Genomic DNA, 21,910 nt, shown 5'->3' with positions numbered 1-21,910 from the left:
ACAAAACCAATGTACTTTAGCAGAGAAAACTGAATTCAACTGGATGCCATTAATGGCTGTTTAGCAGGATGTAAGTTTATCTATGCCAATTGCCTGTGACTCTACCGGAGTGAATGGTCTGATCTAAAGCTCCCTAAAATGTTGTTCCCATTGATTTCAATGTGATTAGAATAAAGCTCCCAGTATTGCTTGTGTTTATTATACAAAGAGAATAATTGGCTTCAAGGTGCAAAATCATGGGGAGGTTTTCATGTTTTTTCATGTTTTGAAAAGTTTTGGTTTGGGGCTGTTTGGCTTTTTCCAACTATTTAAACAGTTTCGATACAAGTTCTCATACTATGTCACAAAGTAGATGCTCTATATCAATTACTAAATTAGACCAACAATAAGCATGTTGACCTATAACAACATGAGGGACCCACAAAGGTAGTAATTCAGCTACTTAACACAAGTTCACATAACAATGTACAAGTTCCTAGAGAAAAAAAATAATGTAGGTAGTAAATCAAACATCAGAATTTCCATGCTATATGAAGGACGTAGGAAGAGAAAATGTTCCTAGGAAGATAGAAATAAAAAGCCTGATTCCTTGGGTGAATTTGAGATTAATAACTAAATGGTGATAAACAGATTTATGTAGAATTTTAATTTGGCACAAAATTTTTAATTGTGGTGAAGAGCAATCACTGACTCAAATATGACTGCCGTGAAATATTTTCAAAATTCACAATGAAAATAGGTTTACATTTACCACAGTCAACAGTAAAACTTTAGTTTTCATGGAAAATATCGTCAAGACCTGATCTATTCACTCTATGAGAGATATGGATTGAATGACTGTAAGACACTCACAAAAGATTTTTATAAATAGAAACAGAAAAGCACTAAAGCTTCAACGTTGGCTGCTCTTAAAGCTGTTTTTTCCACACCTTTCTTGTAAAAGTTTGCTGAGGAATGACAAAATTATTAGACAAAGAATCTATATTATACTGAACAAAAGTTAATTGGAATCTATCTTCTTTTCCCGTTGTCTACAACTACTTAGAAAAGCAGGAAAACCCCCATTATTTTCTCTGACATCTGTCCCATTGTAACAGTAAAAGTAAAATATTCATCCAAGACATAGGAGATTACATACCCATTGTAGTTTTCATACAGGCTTGGAAAGGTTCCATTAACTGCTACGTCTGACCCAGGCCAAAAGAATGTACCCGCTTTTAGACCTTGGTACATAGCTGTAAGCCAAATCTGCAGTAGAGAAATCACCATCATTAGTGCAGTTCACTGAATTAGCTGAGTAACTGCCAGATCCACTACCACACCTACCAGCTCTGCACCTTTCAGAAAGATCAAAATCTGCAAATGTAAGCAGAGCACTCCAAACAGTCAATCTTGCATGTCTTCGCTATCTGCAGTCCAGATACACCTTGCAACCTGTTTCCTTATGGCAAACTTGCATCCCTTCTGCTGCTACACCAGCAGAAGGGGAGCCAGGACAGAAGTAGGTTCCATTAGCTCCCATGGATGGAGCACTAACGCAATCATAGAACCATGGCTGAACACCAGAAAGGGGAAATGTCTCAAGAATATTGAAGCAAGAAAGGGTGGGAATGTTCTGTGGACCTATGCCCCACAAACTCTGAAACACAGGAGCAAGGGTTTGGTCAACTCTTCTGATTTTACTGCTGATCTCATGACTTGCAGATTTGTCTGCCTTCTGTGTGTTTTCCTGCCTGACTTGTACACCACTGTCTTCGCAGGGGCCCATAAGGTCTACACTTGTGTGTTCTCTCCTCCAAAACCAAACAAATCAGTCCTCCCAACATTGCTAAATAGTTGCATCTGTTCCCTCGCTATTCTTCAGGCTAGCACTCACCCAAACTTTCCCATGCCACTTAATTTTGATGGCAGTCTCAGCGGATTTGCCATAGCTGTATGACAGAACTGAGATGTTTTCTTTTAAAACTGCATCTTTAAACTGAGCAGTAACTTGGGCAGAGTGTAAGCCTTTTAATACTGCTTGTTACTAAAACTAACTGGTCTGCCAATTTCCTCAGTGAAGTTAATTGCAAGCCCATTTCATATCAAAACCAACAAAATCTGGTATCGTTATTAGCTATTTTAAGAGAGTTTTCTCCTTAGAGAAAATTCCATTTAAGTTCAACAAAATCTCTTACACTTTGTTTCATTTGTCATTTTGTAGCTCTAGTATGGCAATTCCTAACCATGCTGAGTAATGCTTCTTGGCTCGCTTAGAAGTACCCTCTGTACTCTTTCAACATCACTATGCATCCAGTGATATTAAGTAACATAACAACAGGCCGATGTACATTCTCAGCAGCATATTAATACTTACAGGCTGTCCTTGGTACCACTGTGGATTAAACTTCTCTTCACTTTTAAGGGTGAAGGATGCATTTCTTTTGGGGTCATACATTTTGTTATCAATTATACCATGAGATTCAGGATACAGCCCCTGTAATTGAGAGTACACCTTGTCACAATGTTATAAAGAAAAAGAACCTCCTGGCTACATGAACAGTGTCCCATTAGACAAATGTGTCCAGTGAATAATCTACATGTGATTTTCACTCCACCCAGTACCTCAAAAGCCAAATTTGACAGCATCACCTGTCATTGCTACCAAGTTCTATCTTCCAACTCTTTTAATTGCTTCTCAGTGAGAATGAACAATACAGGCGAGCAACTTGCTCTGGGATCAAACTGGAAGACATCACATCAGTTCATACTCATCATATCTTTAGTACCAATGACAATTACCTATGCTGGACCTCCATCACATGACCAAAACCCAGGGATTTCAAAGGAGAATTGCCTATCAGCAGATAAAAAGCTCTAGCTGGTGATAATCATTACATAAGCAGCAAAAGAAGTGCTCAGAGGCACCAGCTGTTAGGTGGTTTAACAGACTTAGTGCTCTGCCTTCAAGCAGACCAGCACCTTTTTACATTAAAGGATATAACACCACCACCATTTGGACCCTGATAAACACCAGGACTTGCTAGTTTTCACAAGAATGGGGTGCTGAGACAAAGCTCTATACTGTATTTAGGGACACTTTCATTTGGCTGCAGGGAATGGTTAATGCCTCTTAATTGCATATTCAGTCATGGATGTTTGAGAGGATTACACAATTAAACATATCATTTCTGAACCTGTGCTCCTCACTTACTAAAAGGCAGTCCTGACAAACTGGGAAGATAAGAAAGAAGGCACAGATCCTCAAGTATTTGACTGAATTTTAATTCTGACATGAAGAAATTAAGAAGGATATACTGGATTCCAACCCTGCATTCAGTGTTGAAAACCTCTATTCCTCTCTTTTCTCCTATATGCAGGAGGTGATAAGTGTACAAGATCAGTTTTGTGCATTCCTATCCAGGTTTGGGTATAGGCCACAACAAATTCAACATCAATGTGATGTTCAGACCTTTCCTTTCATACCCTTCGTTGCATCATGCCATGTTACATTAAAGCAGCAGAAAAAGGCTGGCAGTTTAAAGGACTCAGGCTGCTCTCACTCCAAGAGAGAATGCTGCAATTTAGTGGAAATATTTACACAAATGAGGAGCTGTAAAGTGATATGACCTTCCACCTATCTGTAAATTCTTATAGCCAGTCTTGAAAGACTATTACTTAATCAGATTGGATCTAACCATTTAGCTGTAGTATTACATAATGACTGTTAATCTATATTAGATAAAGAGTATAATATACACATTTTCATATTCTGAAGGGAAATCCTATTATTTTAATAATTCATCAAAGAAATACATGATTCCCTTAGAGACAGCTTGATAATGAACAGTCTCTTCAGTAGTGGAAAAATATAATATACAGGAATTCTTACTGTGACAATGGAGTAATGATTGGGAAAGGTTTTTGAAGGATACACTGGTCTCATGCTAGAAGTGTATGTTCCACATTTCTCTGGAGGGAGGAAGAAAGAAAACCAGCAAAATTACAGAAATAAAAACCCTTGCAAGTTTCTCTCATAAAAATGTATACTTATTAAAAAAAATAAAAGAAAATAAAAACCCCCAAAATATATTTGCAGAAAGTTTTCATTCTTAAAATTCTGGAGTTACTACTTCATTTTAATTCCCATGTTCATTTATAAGCTGACTAAATGGCTATTAATACAAATTTTAAATATTCCTAATAACTGACTTCAGTGGTCACATGAGCAAAACCTACAGTCCTTATGAAAAGTATGCCTAGATAAGACTGAATAACAAGAGAAATCCCACACTCCAAAGTTGCCCTGGTGTGCAGTAAGTGAAGTCTAGAGCTTGAGACCAACTAGCTACTTCACCCTGGGGCACAGTGGCTCTCTCAGTCACCTGTCAAATTTGCAGTCTCCTTTTTTTATGTGGGTTTTTTGAGGGGTTTGTTTGGTTTTAGGTTTTGTTTTTTTCAAATAAAAATAAGCTCTTATTCTAGGATGAATCTCAAGGTTTTCTTTATCTTTATATAAAAATCATAGGTTTTTAAGGAAATTAGTGCACAGTATTTGCTAGCATGAAGAGTCATTAACCAGGCCAAAGTACTTAAGCAAACCTTACTTAAGTTAGGTGCCTAATTTCCACAGGCAAATGTATGGACCACGATTTTTCAGAGAGAAAAGTAAAAAAAAAAAAAAAAAAGAACAAAAAAGAGCCTTCATTAATGATTTCAAAAATACTATGTGATAACCAAACCCACTTCAACTGATGCTAAAGAGCCAAAAGTAACAACCCTATAGAAAGGTCATCACTAGGCTGTCTTCACTGGCCTTCTCGATCACTATATATAATACAAATAAAATATAAATGAAAGGTTTGATAACATAAAAAGTGTTACATCAAGGCGCTTTGAACTCATTAAATTGGGGCTTTGGATTAAATCTCAACTGAAATAATCAATTTGAGCTAACTAAGATAAAAAGAAGCCAAGTCAGAAAAATAAATCCTAAATTACCTAGATGTACTCTCCCATATATGCATTCTATGGTAGCAAATCATCACTTGTACCCTTTTTACTACTGTAACACACTTGTTGCATTTTAACCATTTCCCAATCTGTTTTCCAAAACTGGGTTTTTTTTGGATGGGGAGGTTGAGTTTTCTTGGTTGTTTTTAAAATAAGAGAAAAATACACTTAAAAACTACTGTTTTGTCCAAAATCCTAGGGGGTTTTGCTGGGGTTTTCTGTAAGCACTACCCTTCCTCTTTTTGGCTTGTTGCCTTAGTTAAAAACAATTTAAGACAAAAGGAGAATTTATTTTAAAATTATGGTATCACAGCATACAAGTATATATACACACACATTATGCCTATGCCTGGGTTCACTGAAAACCCTCAGCTCCATGCAAAATTGTCCACCCTTCAGCAGGTAGCAGAGAGTGAGCGTATAATAAAACTTGCTAAAAGTAAAATCACGATACTGTCTTACAGGTTCTCTAAGGAGACATCAGAATTGCATTGTAGACATGGCTTAATTAACAGGACTAGATAATGGGAATATTTTTATCTAATAGAATATTTCACTTGTCATCAAGTGTTTTAAAAAGAAAAATCCAGTGATTTAGCATGGTTCTAATTTAATAAAAACTGGGCAGTCCAGTAAGTTCCTTAATGCAAATAACTGTTCACTGCTTTGTAAATGCTGTCACTCAAACTGTGTCTCTCTGAACATTTACTAGCTCTGTAAGAGGAAAACTATGAACTTCAAAAGGTTCAATACAATCTTTCATCAATAGTCAAGTAATTTATCCATTATTGTTACTTGTCTACTACAGAGGAACAGATTTCATTACCCTTTCCTGCACAGTAAAACACTGTAGCAGTATTTACAGAGAGATGTCTGTCTTTACAATATGATGGCTTCCATCATTTTCAGTGTCTAGACACATGGGACATGAAGCCCATGGAGAGCTGAAGTCACAGGCCCTCAGAGTGTCATGTGATATTATATACACTACAGTGACAACAATTTTTATTTATTAGACTATTTTTTTCTTACTGAAGAAAATTTGACATTTACCCACCATTTTACTATGAGGGGAAAAAAAAGTCTAGAAAGCAAGGGTCTGTAATGAGAAAGCTGAAGATCCTGTAGTATATTGTATCATAAAAGTCTATCAGATTACCAAAAAATGCTCCAGAGTAATGTAGAACTGTAGACAAAATGCAGAAAGAATATTTTTGCCCCCAGACTGTTCTTTATTTTATTGTGTCTAAAATATGACTTGTTAGACATTCTGGTTTTAGAATCCTTTAAAAATGTAATTTTTGACCATCAAAAACTCCATGGTTCTGGAGAAGCGAAGTGACTTTGATGAAGATACTAAGATACTTGTATTTCTTAGTGGTGAAAATTTATTATGGGTTCAGGGGAAAGAGAAACACAAGTTTATTATAGAAGCCAATGAGAAAAGTTGCACTGTAGCCTATCCAGACCAAAGAATGAAGAAACTTGACACGTGTAAGTGGATGTAGCATCCTGGAAGTCCTACAGATGCTTTGTGGCACTGCTATCTTGTATCTGAGCCAGAGCTATAAATCACTTGTAATAGCCAGTCTCTCTTCACAATGCCTGAGAAGTCTTCTTCAACTGAAATTTTTTGTAACTGCATCTAATGAAATTGCCTGAAACGCCTCATTTTATTCTAACATGGAACAAGAAAAAAAAAAAAAGCTAAAACCTCAAATACATCTGTGAATTGTTATCCTCTGGAAGAGATCAAGTTGTAACAACCACTGTACAGAAAAGCAAGTATTTTTACTGATTTATTTTTAGTTAAACTGAAACCAGCCACCTCAGGTAGTAATTTATGAATGACAAGAGGATTGGCATATTTCTCAGACAAGAAATGCCATCAGTCCTTTACAGACCACAACCAAAATAGAGACAGGAAAAATAACTAGAGTTACTTAGACACTACAAAGGCAGGGGGGGGAAATATATATATGTACTTATGAGTCTCTCTTTTTCTGAAAGTATTTGTTAAATGAAGGTTTTCTCAGGTTCAGCATATTTCTACCAGCACATCTGTATCATCTGGTTCCTAATCTCCTCTATTTTTTTTCAAATATAATCAAATGATTTCCACCTTGATTTCCATTTTTGAAAGCCATTCTACCTAAATACAAGACAGTAGGCAATACACAGTAAAAAGAGGTCTACTTTTATTTTGAAGAAATAAAGTGAGCTCACAGCAAAAAGCATCCAGTTCCTAAATATAGCAAGGGCTCCTTAATAGTTTTTAAGGTTTCACTGAAAATCCAAAGGGCCCTTTCCTCATGCCCTCCCACACCTCAAGTTCTCTGTGCACAGCTGTTTAGGGCAACAACTTCAATTTCATGGAAGAATGAGGATTTTAAAGAGTAAACATAGCTGCATCTATGGATTTTTCAGATAATACAGCATAATACTGCTTAGACAAAGAAACTACTCACGTAATTTGCTAATAACAGGTAGAAGTCCACCCCAAGTCTGCAAATATTCTGCTCTGAAGCCATCCAATGAAAACAGTAACACTGGAGACTTGGTAAATCTGAACAAACGGAAAAGTAAAGTATTACAAGACAGACTCTGAGAAATAATTTCCTAACACTTATTTCAAGAAAGTTTCCCCCAAACCGTGGGGGTGTTCTTTATGGTACTATAAGTCAGGCCAAGAAAGTCAGTCTTCCTAAGCAGGAAGGTTTGCAGGCTGGCACAGTGCCGAGCAGACCAGCACCTGGTTCCTCTGCTCATAAGCTGGCGTAGCAACCCTGCCCAAAGGGGCCGAGGATTGTGACAGGGCATGCTCAGGGAAATCATGACAAGGCCTGATTTTGCAAACATCCGTTTAATAAGGAACAAAGCAAGATGCTCATGTAACCTGTCTGGTGGGTTTGGTACTCATTATCTTGAAATCAGTCCCACTGGAGCAACACTCAGCCCCTCTACAACTCGCCTCCCACCCTGACTGAGGTAAGAGCAGGGAAAGAGAAGAGATAGTATGAAGCCATAGCTCTCCTTTATACACTTTGCTCCTGAACAACTTGTAATCTAGCTGGAAAAAAAAGGAATTTATCTTTTTACGTGAACAGTGCACAAAACTGTAAAGAAGTCTAATGTACAGGATATGTTAAACCAACAACTATAGCACACATTTTTCCTTTCACCTTATAAAGATTATTGAACTAAGAAGAACTTGGTTACTCTATCAGAAGTACTGCCAGTCTCCAAATTGAAAAATGTGGCCCTATGATTGAAACACTGTAACTCTATTTCTGTCTGGAACTTGACAGATAAATTCAGAAACTGATTTCACTGGAACTAGCAAAAATAAATTCTTCCCTTCCAGTCTCCACAGGACCTATGTTTTCCAGCCTTGACTTGTTCCCAGATTCAGCCCTGTTCAAACAATTTTCCTCCACTGTAAGTACTTAAAACACTGCATCGCAGATGGGAATAGTCATCAGTAACTTCTTCCTTGAAGAAAAAATATCTTATGTTTGACCTATAGCTATGAGGATATGTGAGACTGAAAATAAATCACTGCAGTGCAGCAACAATCACTGAAAATACATATTTGCATAAAAGAATTTAGTGTATTTTACATGCCAAAATTAAGTCCATTTTTCCTGTTAATATTTACAAATTGTAAACTGAAAATATTTTTTTAAAACTTTGTTGCACTTTAGTTTCCCAAAATAAAACAGTGAAGATAGAAGACAAATACTATTTATAAAGTGTTAACAATTTCTTTAGTGAGGTACCCCACAAAAAAATCCAAACAGTCATTTAGAAGTGAAACATTTATAAGTCTTATTTCAGTCAAGCAAACATGAGCATATTAAACTGAAGATTAATCAAGCAACCAGAACATGTCTATCCTAAGAAAACTTTAATTAACAATTTGGACAACAGTTCAGCCAAAAGGATTGCATTAGTCAGAATCCTTACACAGCCTACCCTACACCCCAGACAGAATAAAACATTGAGATGTATTTGAGAGATGTGTGCTTGTACCCTGCTTTTTATTTATATGGTATATTTAATATCATCTTTTGAAAATCTTAGCAGGGGCAGTGAGTTGGAACAAGAAATGAATGATTCTCAGACCAAGACTGAAGTCCTTTGGCAGAACAGAGTAGGGAAACTTCAAGTACTACCTTTGACATATTACATGTATTTTTTGCACCACAGATTCTGATCTCTGCAACCTTCTCAAATACCTTCTCCCCCTCCCCCCCACAACTAATTGATTCCCTCCCATGCAGAGGTCCAAAAATCGTCACTGAAACTTTGAGGCAAAGACTGTTCAATGTCACTTACCAACAAGTCTAACTTAAAAAAAAAAAAAAGAAAAAAGAAAACACCAAAACCAAACCAAATTTAAAACAACTCCTCAGAAAGGGACTTTACGCAATTGTTTCTGGTTTGGCATTTACAAGTAAACCAACTGTTAAGTACATGTTTTGGTTGTCTGCAAATCCAGCTACTGACCCCCTTGCACATGTAAAATTAAACTTGGCAAAATAGACCATTGCCACAACTAGGGAGATTGGCCATTTTACTTCTCGTATACTCTGCACATGCTGAAGATCTTACAGTTAGTGATCTGCCCTCTGCTCAAGGAAGCAAAGCATGACAGACCATATTAAACTGCACTCTTTGGAACAGCTCCAGTAAAATTCCTAAACTGACCTGACCTTAGCTCTGATATGTATCAGCAATTTCCATGGCTTTTTCCTGTCAGCAGCCAAGGTTACACTCGGTCCTTCAGTAATGTGCTACTATGAGCAAGCAAGCCTAAGAGGCTCAAGCTTTGGACCTGCCAGTGATTCATGCTGGCTGTGTCCAAACAGTAGGACAAGGGTGTTTCACAGCTCTTGGATAAATACATATGCCACAGTCATATCCTGACTCCAAACTGAAGGAAGTGCAGTGGTAATTATCCCCTCCTATAAACTGTCCTCTGTGGAAACGTCATGGAGGCAACACAGGCTTACTGTGGTCTAGCAGGTTCACCAGTCTGGATGATCAAGAGCCCAAAACTGTGGGCCACACTGACAAGCTGACCTGCCTCACCACAGGCAAGTTAGACCACAATTAAAAGAAAAAAAATAAAATAGAAGAAACTGAAAAAAGAAAAGAAAATCCCACTGAAAGGCTAAACATACTACACAGAAAACTTCCTATCCCTCCCCCTCCACACACACTACTGCCTACATACAACCATAAAGCACGGGAAGTAAAGCTTTTCCACTAAATGTACATAAAGCCTCAGGACGAGGCATAGTAACAATCTTCAAATATACAGGAAAGATCTGCAAAGAGGAAAGGAATCAGCTGCTCTTCCAGCTGAATGAAGACAGAACAAATACTAACAGGCTTAAAGTACAGCAAAAAATACTAAAACATCAGGAAAACCATCTAGCTAAGCACTAGGATAAACTGCTTAAGTAAGCTTTAATTCTAGGAGTGTTATTTCACTCCTAGAACAGTAGGCAGGACTAGATTACTCTTGAAATCTTATAGCCCATTAAATTTATAATCCTATTAAATAACATCAAACCTAGTCTTGAAAAGATTTAGGTGTGTACTTAATTGTCAGCATTTGATCAGTCTCAATCAGTGGGATTTCTCAGATTAAGCACTCCATTGAACGCTGCACTGTCTTTTGTTTACTTGGCACCACAAGAGCAAACCCAACTAAAACCAAATAAGAATAAAATCAGTAATTTGAGCCCACAAAACATGCTGTATTGGTATGCACAGAATCAGAATTGATATCCTGAGACCTCAAAATGTGCATTGAGCTGAAGTCACCTGCACACCTGCCTACCCTAACAAGAGGAAGAAGTAGATTGTTTACAAAATTGTTAGCTTTGGTAGAGGCTTGTGTGCTAATAGTCTGAGATGTGCCTTCAGTCAACACTATTCGATTCAACTTTGACCACACATCACCCTTTCCTGGGCAGGGTTTTATTGCAACATTTCTGGTTTTGCCAGGCTTAAAACAATTTTAATAAAGTAACTATGTATCCCTTTCAAGTGCTGAACAGAAATAATAAACAAAAACCCTAAAAACAAGTTAACCAACAGGAGTTGCCCTACAGCATTTACACCATTAACTTTGACTGTGGATCTGCATAAGCCTCCTGCTTATCCACCCCTTGGGAGTAACACTTCCTAATCTTGCATTAGTGAAATCAGCACCCTTGAGTCAGTTCCCAGCACCCAGTCCTGAATGGCCCCAATCTCAGAACAGAAGTTAATGACAACAGCTTCCAGAACCACCTGGCTATCACACTCCTACGTGGGGGCTTATCAAGGACTTGGATTCCAAGCCAGACAGAAGCTCCATATACCAGACAGAAGCTGTCTTGATGAAGGTTCTGAAGTGTCAGTGGTTTTTATTGCTCTGAATCAGAATGAAAAGTACTCATCTGGTACAAAAATATTCCAAAAAAGGAATTATATTTTGACAGTATTGTAATTCCAATGACTAAATATAGTACAATTTAAATATCTTAACATAAGTCAAAAAAAGCAACGACATAAGAACAAAGTGAAGTATTTATACTTTACTAGAAATATCCCCAGCAGACCATAATTTCAAAATCGTCAAAATGAAAACAATATTGATTTCTTTTCAACACTTTTCAGACAAGAACATAACTGAATTAAACTCATCCCCACAACACATCTACAAACTATTTTCCAGCAGAACACTTTTCAGTCAAGAATGTTTAAGTCACTTCTATTAATAATTTATACATACAATCATAGTTTGCAGTCAACTTCAGCTTTAAAGTTAATTTGCAGATCCCACAGCAAAAACAGTACAAGAAATGCAGACTTTTTTCCTGGCTGGGAACCCTGCTGTACTATTTGAGCCCAAGTGCTGATGCCATAAACTACATGAGTCATTCCTCACCCAGTGTATACATAACTTGCAGGAGCGGGCCCAGTGTGGAGCTGAGCAAGAGAATACAAAGATCCCATGGCATTTTACACCTTTTAAAGAAAGTAGTTCAGACAGCTTGCAAATAATGCTGGCCACAGCTGGTCAAACTGCGACAGTGATCTGCCCACATTTTGCAGCTCTGGGGCTATCACAGGCAAGCAACTGGAAAGGTCTTTAGAGGTGACCAGGGAGAGAGGCAGTCTCAGGAGCCCGAGATTGCTGGATGGGTCCCGAAGTACATGTAGGACAGTAATGAGGCTGGCACAAGGCAGAGCTGCCCAGAGCACACATATCTGTGAGAGACAGTGGGATTCAGGAACAGGCGTGTCTTGCAAGTCAAGCAAGTGCTGTGACACAGGAGTGCTGCTGGGATGAAGCAACCTCATCTGTTAGTAAGCACTATCAAATGCTGGCTGAACAGGCATCCTTCTCTGTCTGGCAGCTGCTCTTACTGTGGATAAGAAAGGCAAGCAGGTGCCAGGAAGGCACAGTAGGGAAAATAATCTCAAAAATGAAATGCAAGCGAAGAGCAGAGCTATGCAAATATACAATATCCTCACCCTTTCGGACACTGAGGTTCAGTAATGTCCTCACACTCTTCTTCAACCCAGCTTGCCTCTCCTTAAAACAAACGAGTGCAATTTATTTTTTAAGACAGCACATTCTTGTGATAAATGCAAGTTTTTTCATTTTACTGGATGCTTTTAAAGTGATGACCTTGCTCCTTTCATAAAAATATGGGTACATAAAAGAGACTGTAGGAACTTGTTGAGTATATTTACCTTTACAAACAGCATGGTAATTGACACAGCAATCTTTATTTTCCACACAATCATCTGAACAGGAACAATGATATTCTGGTCGCCTCTTCTCTCCACACCTGAATTTATTGCAGGTCCATATATGGGCTAAAAAACAGGTAAGAGAGAAGGATGGCACAATGATTAATACCAGTGGAAGTGCAGAATTAACAAATTGAGCATTAAGTTCTGTCTCAAATACGTACTCGCTGAAAAACAGTCCTGAGACATCTCATGCATGCATAATACTGCAAGCTTTAGCACTTTGGGAAACAAACACCCATGGCTAAATAATCCAAGTGCATAGCCAGCTGAATACAATTATGCAGCATATGGCTACAAGTATCACAGATCAGAAAGAATCCTTTTTACAGACCTCCTTAAATATGAAAATTTCTGTGGGTTTAACATAGTAAATGCGAACTATAAAGAAGCTCCCAACAACTACTCCAGAGAAACACCAAAACTTGAGTCTGAATTTGGAATGCCTAGAAAACACTGAGCAGCAGTAACTTACTCTGATTCGCATTGAAGTCACAATGGATTTTATCAATCACCATCAGGCACTCCAGCTTCTTTCAGCACCTCTTAGGCATAAACATCACTCTGGCACTATTTGAGACTACATACATAAGCTCACAGGAAGACCTACTGACTTCAGCTTCATTGCTGTTTTTAGTAGAGACTTTCTGTCCTGAATCATATTGATTTTTCTAAACAGAATATTCCAATACATCATATAATTTGAAGATGATAATTTTGTTATCAGTTGTAAACACAATAGATCCTTCACAGTCAATGAGGATTACCAACGAAGTGAATACTTAAGTGAAGGTCTTCACAGAGACATGAGTAGAGGACAGTCAGTGATCTTCACACATGACTAGCAATTAGAAATCCCTAAAAGCATTCTCGGGACATTAATCTCCCTTTCAGTAATACTGAACTTCAGTAACTCCATCAATGTCAGTAGATCTTTACTTCTGTGAGATAGAAGAATCTATTGTGGTTCTAGTTACATGATATGATTTGGAAAGAAGAATTTGATTCTTCACTGATGCTAAGGCTAATTAATTAAAAAAAAGAACACCAAGCAATGGATTCTCATTTTAGTGTAAAGACAGGCTCTCCAGTTTGTTTTTAAAGAATTTTTTAAAAAACGAGGGAGAGTGATGCAATGAAACAAAGTGAAGAGTAAATCCCATGCAACTATTCTGTAAGCAAAAAGCTCTATGCTGTTTAGAGGACCTTTCAATAAGTCAGTTGAAGCAGAGATCTGAGCTCAGTTTAATAATTTGGTTTTAAAAGTCAACATTGGAATTTTTAATTTCAGGGTGAAACTACATTGATAAAGCTTACAAATACACGTAAAGCGGAGTGAGAAGAAAAATAGTTAACTGAAAAGAATACTGCATGTGAAGCATTAAGGCAAAAACTAAATCAGAGAAAACAGTCAAGTTCTGTCCTTATTATTACTATCTGCACTAACATCTTTCCCTGTAAAATTTCTCCATGCTACTTTTCACACCTCTGCCTACCTGACCTTTGCTTTCTAGCAAATCATGAGAACTGCTTCTCACTTCACAATCATTTTCCACCAGTGCAACCTGTTCTACCATCCTGACTTGTCCCAAAGGCCAGCACATGACCCTTACTTCACACTGAAGCTGGAAACTAACAAGGCAGAGGGACGGAGTAGCTGGGTAAGGAAAGACGGCAGCTTTCACAGAGCTGCTCTGTCCTTCCCCCTTTTCACACGGGCAATGACAAAAAGATACAATATGCAGAATGCATTCCTATTCCTGGCTTGCCTGAGAACGTAGGAGCTGTCCCTGACAGCAGGGACAATGCAGGTCACTGTTCTCTTACCCCCGGACAGAGAACAAAAGGCTTGCTGAGACCTCAAGTTGCAGTTGTTCCTTCTCTTTCCTAGGGGGAGGGTAGCAGCACAGTCCCCTGCAGCCTCTCTCCCCACAGGAGCTATGGAAAAGCCAGCCTGCTGGTTCTGTCAGTTCCTATGTAGTCCAGCTGGGTGAAATAAAAGCTTTGTTTGTGTACAACAGCAGCTGCACCAGAGCCCTGATGTTTCCACAGGAGTCCCCAGTACCGCCACCACCACTGTAACTCCACTCATGGTCGCAATGGAGGGAGCACAAAGAGGGGGAGACCACTGGCATCAGAACCACCCTGCTGTTCAGCAGCCCCCCTTTGCACTCACAGCCCATCTGAAAGAAGTCAGGGGTCACAGCCATCTGACTGTAACAGTATTCACATACACAGAGCTGTCCCACGTTGCAGAATAGGAGAGTTTGCCCCCACAGCTTTTTTCCATTCTTACCTGGTTGTATACATGCTTCCTGGTAATCTAAGCAGCAGTTTCCAAGCTTGACACAATCTCTATCACAACGGCAGCTTCCAAAGGTCCTTTCAAAGCAACGACCTTTGCAGGTTTTCACTGTAATATTGGATAGTGTTAGATGTCAGTGGCTGATCTCAAATCAGTCAGCATGCAGAAGAAATTAATAAGGTCAGCATGTGCAGTGACACAGTTGGTCATTTCACAACTTACAAGATAGCTGCAAAAACAATGACAGCCAAAGGAGAAGGAAAGTCTTGATCCAACTAAATGTTTATTTCGTCTTACTGAACAAAAATAATTTTTCATCATATGGAACAAAGGGTTCTATTCTGTTTTAACAAGAACATGGTGTTTCATTATTGGCAGAAACAAGTGAAACACAAGACTATGATTCTAGTTGTGACTGTCCCTGCCTTTTTGTATCACCAGAAGATACAAGTACAGACATTCAGAATATGGAAGATGTCTATCAGAGGAAATGTGAACCTAGGTTTTCAGTAAGGATGCCATAAACAGTGAAATGCTTTTCCAGAGAACACTGATCTTCATTTTCATGTCTGACAATGTTCCACTTTCTATAAATAATTAAACATAAATTAAAATCTAGACTGAATTAAAGTCTGGACTGCATTGGCTATGCTCACAACTCTTCCATGCTCATGCCCAGTTTGAATGACAGTCTTCATACAAGTCAGAGGAACTGAAGAGGCCCCAGTTTCACATCCTGCCGTACCACAGTTAAGGTACTATCTCAAAACACAGGGAGGGCTGTTCCAAACCAGACACCAGAGATACAAACTTGAGTGTACTACTCACTGGTTTAATTTTTGTACAGTTTTAATGTAAAAAAAGGCATATAATTCTTCCACTAGACTGGGTTGCCTGGGAAAAAAAATAAACTGGTGATGTGAAGCATTAACAACACTTAAGTAGTTGGTCAGTCTGTTTCATCCTGTGCAATCACCAGAAGGGAATCAGGTAAATCCTTTACTTGGCTCTTTTTCTTAAGAATCTTGAGGTGTGTGATAGTAGGAAAATGCGATAATAATAAGCCAATATTGCAAAGCTGTAATAAAATGAGAAAAAAACCTAAACATTCTAGTGGGAATTTGATAAACCAAATTTTAGTTAAAAATCATTGTAGGACTGTTTGTTTAACAGATCAGCTTTAGGAGCAACTATCTAGAATAACTGAAAAGTGAAGCTTGATTTCTTAAAATATCTTTTGTAACATTCTACCTGAAGAAACTTCACCATTGAAAAAACCCACATATTTTTCAGGACAGAAAACAGCCAGAAGAATTCCACAAGGAACGTTTTCAGACTACAATTCTAACCGGTACAAAAATAACATTTTTTCTCCCCCCATAATTGACTGGAAAAGATGAAAAACAAATGTTCCAGGACAACATGAAATAGAAATTGTTGGTTTGTTGGTTTTGGTTGGTTGGGTTTTTTTTAATAGCGAACTGAGAAAAGCCAGCCATGTGACATCACCACAGTGACAGCTGGGATACATGGAAGCTGCCAGACCAGGCACTGAGTGCCAGGATCAGTTTACCTCTCAACTGAGTACACACAAGTACTAAGTACACCTGAGGTTTATTTCCTGATATTTTCATTCCCCTCTAACTGAAACTGCTTCAAGCAATGCATCCAATCCTCTTCCTGCAGGAAGAAAGGGTGTCATTCTGATAATATCAAAATTAATTTACAAAAATGGAAAAAAGGAAATAAAAAGGAATTGCTTCGAAATATTACTAAGTAAAAGGCATATTAGTTACCATCTTTTGAACAGCTAGGCTTCAGGCCAAATATACATCCTAGGATTGTCGTTAACATGCAGACACAGAGTACCTGTGGGACAGGAAGAAAAAGAAAGTAACCATAAGCGACCTTTGAAAGCCCTCACTTTCTCTATAATGCTATACAATTGTACTGAAATTGATAAACATGCAGATTAGGAGGCTGATTTCACTGCTTTCACAAATAGTTTTCATTCACGCAAGTAGTTATGTTGTTTGCAACTAATTACTGGTGCATGACCATGAATATTCTCAAGACTGGGCCTGTATATTTAATTTCTTACCAAGTTATTTAATGTAGACGTGATGATACTTATCTCTCACGAACAAAAAAAAATTAAGATGTTTATGGTTACACTTCTATCAGTTTTGCAAAAAACTTTCGTTGCTCCCTTTCCTTCCTCCTAGGTTGTTCTAAGAAGGTGAAGCGATGTTTTGCCATTGACCACAGACTACAAACAGAAGGCATGGCTCTTAAGTGATACCTATAATTTTCTTAGGCAGAAAAACCTTTTCCCACTTCCTAGTATCCAATTGACACTACATGTTGGTCCATACCATGGTAAGCAACTGTGGGATGTCATATTAGACTGACCAGTGTCTTACACTGACCAGAAGCTATGGCCATGTTTATTTTGGATTCTGAGTGCATTGAAGTTACCAAAAACCCCCATATTGCCCTTGTCCAGCATTTTAGGGCAAGATCTAATGCCTGCACAAACACAGGGAAAGATTCCTCTTGATCTCATTAAGTACTGGATTTGGTTCATAAACTCCTGGAAAAGTGTATACATTATCAATGCATATGCAGTAACTAAAGAGTCTGGGAAAGCCAGCAATGCACTTATGATGGTTATTCTATTCAAGTGTAGAATGCAACATGCTAATTTGCCACAAATCCTGAAAGAGAAGGCACTGTAATAACTTTCTTATTTCAGAAGTATTTGGGGAGGTATGAGAAAATGTACAAGTCACCTTTCCAGTCATTGTTTTCTGAGGAAAAACTGCTTTCAAACAATACTTCAATAACTTTATTTACATGCCTATGCAAAGTCTCTCCCTTTTTCCCCCTCCATCATCAGCTAAAGCTGCTGAGCCAGTCTTTTGAGTATGCCAGAATCATGTTGTGATGTGGCAAAAATTCACCCCATTTTAAAATGCACCAAATTATTTCTCAAGCTTACCTTTTTAAAGACTGAGAGCACTTGAGAAAATACAAATTATTTATGTTGTTTCTAACAAATATACAGTTCATTATACAATTTTGTTCACTAAGCACTTAAGACAGTAAGAAAGTAATTTCCGGAATGTGCAGCATCGAAATTCAGGTATTATTCTGGGATTTGTGAAGTGCAGTATTAATCAATATAAAAAAATTTACATATATAGCATTCATAAAAAAGGGAATTCTAGACTGGACTGATGAATCTTTGGTCTAGAGTTCTGAACCAGGCAGAGCTAGAATCTTAGATTTTTCAATGTAACAGAAAAAAGTACTTTTTGAGTTCAAATCTATCCTTGAATTCACAGAGAAAGAAGGAAAAAAAAGTCTACCATTATCAGTGCACCCAGATACATTAAAACTGACAGAAAGGTGCAAGTGCCCATTAACTCAGCCATCAAGAATAAACACAACTGCTAGAGCTCTGTATTTGCCTTTTTTATTTTTAACAGCACACTAACGTGCAGTATCAACAACATTTTCTGTTAAGTCAGTATCAACAGTATTATCTTCCACGTAAATTAATCTGGACCTTTGAAATATAACCTAGATAAGAGCACATGCACAGCTAGGTAGGTAGCACATCAAACACAACATGCCAAAGCCTAGCAAAATCAGTGAAGAGAGCAAATCCTGTTATTGTCCTAATTAAATGATGAATTGGTTTGTTTTTAAAAAGCTAACTTGAGAACATTTTATTTAAGGGTGACGATATATCGCTTCTCTACTCCCACTAGGTCCTGCTACTAAAATCAAAGATTAGAATGTCCTCTGACAAGTGACCACAAACACGCTTTAAGGCAAACAAAAATCACACCTACTCTATCCATAAGAGCTTTATTCTCATCTTTTCAAATAGCTACGTGACCTATGGGACTTATGCCACCTCAGACATCCTTGTATTGAAAACACTGAAGTGCCACTAAATGGACTAATAATATTCCTTTATGGAGCTTCAGTGTAAGTAATGCATATTTAAAACCAAGGAATTTGTGGCACCAGATTAATATAAAATCTCAATAAAACCCACTCCAAAGCGGTAGCATTATAATACTTCCCAGCTAAAATTGGTAATCCTCACTAAGGTTCTCACAAATAATTCCTGAGATTTTGGCACCAAATGTTACAAAATCAGTTTTGTATTGTATTCCAGGTTTTCAGTTTTACACTTCCCAGAACATAATTAATTTCAACAAGCAAAAACATGAAAGGATTATGTTCACTGAGGCATATGAATGTTCTTTTGAGTAGGAAATACAACAAAATGGTAATGCTATTTGATGCAGTAGTGCAACTTGAGTTTCCTGCAACCAATACTCCAGAAACCTTGTAGCATCACAAACCACAGCATCCTACAAACCAGTTCAGTACTCAAATTTCTTATATATACACAAGGGAAAACATGGTCCAGGTCCTTACCAGATATACTGTGTCCATCTGTAATAAATGAAGACCTGGGAACTTCTATTGACTCATTACATCCAAGCCTTTGCTTTCTTAATATTAGCCCCACTACTTTAAATTTTGTTCTTAAAAATATTTTACTGCAAAATCATAAAGCTTCCCCTCCCCCCATTCTTTCTTTCTTTCTTTGACATTTAATAAAGAAGCTTCACAAAAATGGCAAGCTTAGAGGTAAAGTATTTGACAGTGTTCTGGCACAGCCAACCCTAATGTAGTGGACTATACCATGCAATTACAGTTTAGTGTTTAACACTTTGAAACAAAGTTTTATCTTGAGCCTGAATGACTTCAGTCATGTGGACATTATCCATGCAAATTGAACAAATGTTCAGCTGGAACAATGTGGAGCAACTAATACTGGCCAACAGCAGCAGTCCTGACTAGGCACAGTAAGAGGTGTTAGACTAGTAGTTGGTCTATTGTCAGAGGAAAGGCTCTAAGTACCAGCTCTGCAGATGACAAGGAATATTCAAACTAGCTTTAAAGGTCGCCCGGGTACAGAAAGTCATCTTGCTGCTGCAGCTCAAATGTGAACTAATTTACTTTGCTTCTTGCTATATGGGACCTTGCTGCAGCAGGTAGGTTACTACTATTACCTGAAATATTTTACACACAGGTCACTCAGGTTTGGGATGCTGCAGTCTGCTGTGTAAAGATTATATATTGTTTTAATCTATCTAAAGACAAGTAGCTGCACATGTAGTTTAAGGTTTACTATCAAGAACCTTGTTAGAACCCTGCAGCATCCTGGTGCAAGCAGACTCAAATCTCTAGCTACTACCACACTGTCAACCTACCACCTGCCTTCAAGATTTAGTCTGTCTTTTTACACAAAATGAGAAAATCTTACCTGTTCTCTCTCTTTCCCATAGTCTTCCCCTCAAAAGAGAAAGGTGCAATTAAGAAAAAATATGGGAATCCAACATTTAGCAGGAAGGCAAATAAAATTAAAGAACCCAGCCTTGTTATACACAGAAGTAGCACATGCATTTTTTATGATCTATAACTTGACTGATTGCTAGGACAAAATGTCAGATTTGGTTTTAATATAGTATCTGAGAAAAGTTTTTAAACCAACACAGTAACAAATGCAGAGAAGAAAGTGTCCTTCTCTGTTTTAAAAATATTTTTCAGAAAGTTTGTCTTGGAATCAAAAAACATTGTCATCTAGGGATGAATCTCTGTCCCATCACTGCTTCCTTTACATGGGAGGAAGCAATAAAAGCTCTGCTTTGTAAACATTATAGTGGTTGGGAATAGGTGGTTCACTGTCTGGAAAACTGCAATCCTGAAAACATTTCAAAAGCCTTTTATTTTGAGCTGGGCATATGGAAATATGATAACATGGTTAGAGAGCAGAATCATTTCCGTCACTCATCTCTAGAACTGCAGTTGAAGAGAATTTCTCAGCGGTGACTTCAGGGAGCTGGAAAGGCCACCAAGCACACAGGCTGCAGACACTGGACCCCAAAGAGACTTGTCAACTGTACGGATCTTGGCAACATACAAAGAAATCTCTCACCAGCCTTAGCCAGTGTCACATTTCCTTTACTATCATATTTTACTCTTCCTTGACACAGCCAATGGTACAGTCCCTTTCTTTTCACCCTTCCATAGCTCTGTCCATCTCCCCTACTCCCGCTCCACTCTCCTGTCCTCCTTTTTCTTTGCAAAGAATGAATTGATATTTCTTTTAAGGAATAATAATTCTGAGTTGTTTCTTTCCGTGTTGATCTTCCTCACTCTTTGCCTACCATGTACTCAGTTGCTTTCCATCTTGCTTTCTTCATCCCCGGTGTTCCACAGCCAAGAAAACTTGTCACTCCAAAGTTTAAGGCATCCATTAACAGCTACACATTAACAAAGAAGCAATGCAAAGTAATGGTTTTCCATTCTCATCTCCATGACTGACTCCCACAGTTGTGTCATGTCTACCCACAAAGGGAGAACATCTAGACTGGGTCTGTAGTGCCAGTATTACAAAAATCCCATGAAATTTTCCAAAAACACTGAGGTCCGTGAAGGGAATACTATGTTTTCACCATTTTATGCATCCAGAATAGATGACTAACTACCTGGACCTTAACACTGAAATATCTTTGAGAAAAAACTTGATCGGCAAAAATGTAGAGAACACAATAATAAATGATGAATTGCAAATAAGAATTAAGTTGCCTTCTGCCTTTAAAAGGGCATTGTTAAAAACGCAGAAAGTACACTGTACAGAGGAAAAAAATCTTATCTACGCTTGCCAGGGGAAGTGGAACACTTATTCATACTTGTAAAAAGTTA

At 38.0% G+C, this 21,910-nt stretch overlaps 1 protein-coding gene across 3 annotated transcripts in view; it reads right to left on the bottom strand.

Moving 5' to 3' along the window:
* ENPP1 (ectonucleotide pyrophosphatase/phosphodiesterase 1) overlaps window positions 1–21,910 on the bottom strand; it is a 59,164-nt gene that overhangs the window by 26,081 nt on the left and 11,173 nt on the right. For 2 of the 3 annotated variants that reach the window (XM_074896337.1, XM_074896335.1), the window contains exons 2-9: window positions 16,912–16,984; window positions 15,107–15,223; window positions 12,751–12,876; window positions 12,529–12,589; window positions 7,461–7,558; window positions 3,872–3,951; window positions 2,357–2,476; window positions 1,139–1,248 (exon numbers count right to left, since the gene is read on the bottom strand). In XM_074896337.1, coding sequence (XP_074752438.1) covers window positions 1,139–1,248; window positions 2,357–2,476; window positions 3,872–3,951; window positions 7,461–7,558; window positions 12,529–12,589; window positions 12,751–12,876; window positions 15,107–15,223; window positions 16,912–16,969 — 770 coding nt within the window. In that variant the 5' untranslated portion in view covers window positions 16,970–16,984. The remainder of the gene's footprint in view (window positions 1–1,138; window positions 1,249–2,356; window positions 2,477–3,871; window positions 3,952–7,460; window positions 7,559–12,528; window positions 12,590–12,750; window positions 12,877–15,106; window positions 15,224–16,911; window positions 16,985–21,910) is intronic. The other variant, XM_074896336.1, reaches the window with a different exon arrangement.

This window comes from Athene noctua, chromosome 1 (genome assembly GCF_965140245.1).
Source record: "Athene noctua chromosome 1, bAthNoc1.hap1.1, whole genome shotgun sequence".
Classification (NCBI taxonomy): Eukaryota; Metazoa; Chordata; class Aves; order Strigiformes; family Strigidae; genus Athene; species Athene noctua.
This window is presented reverse-complemented; position numbering and strand designations above follow the sequence as displayed.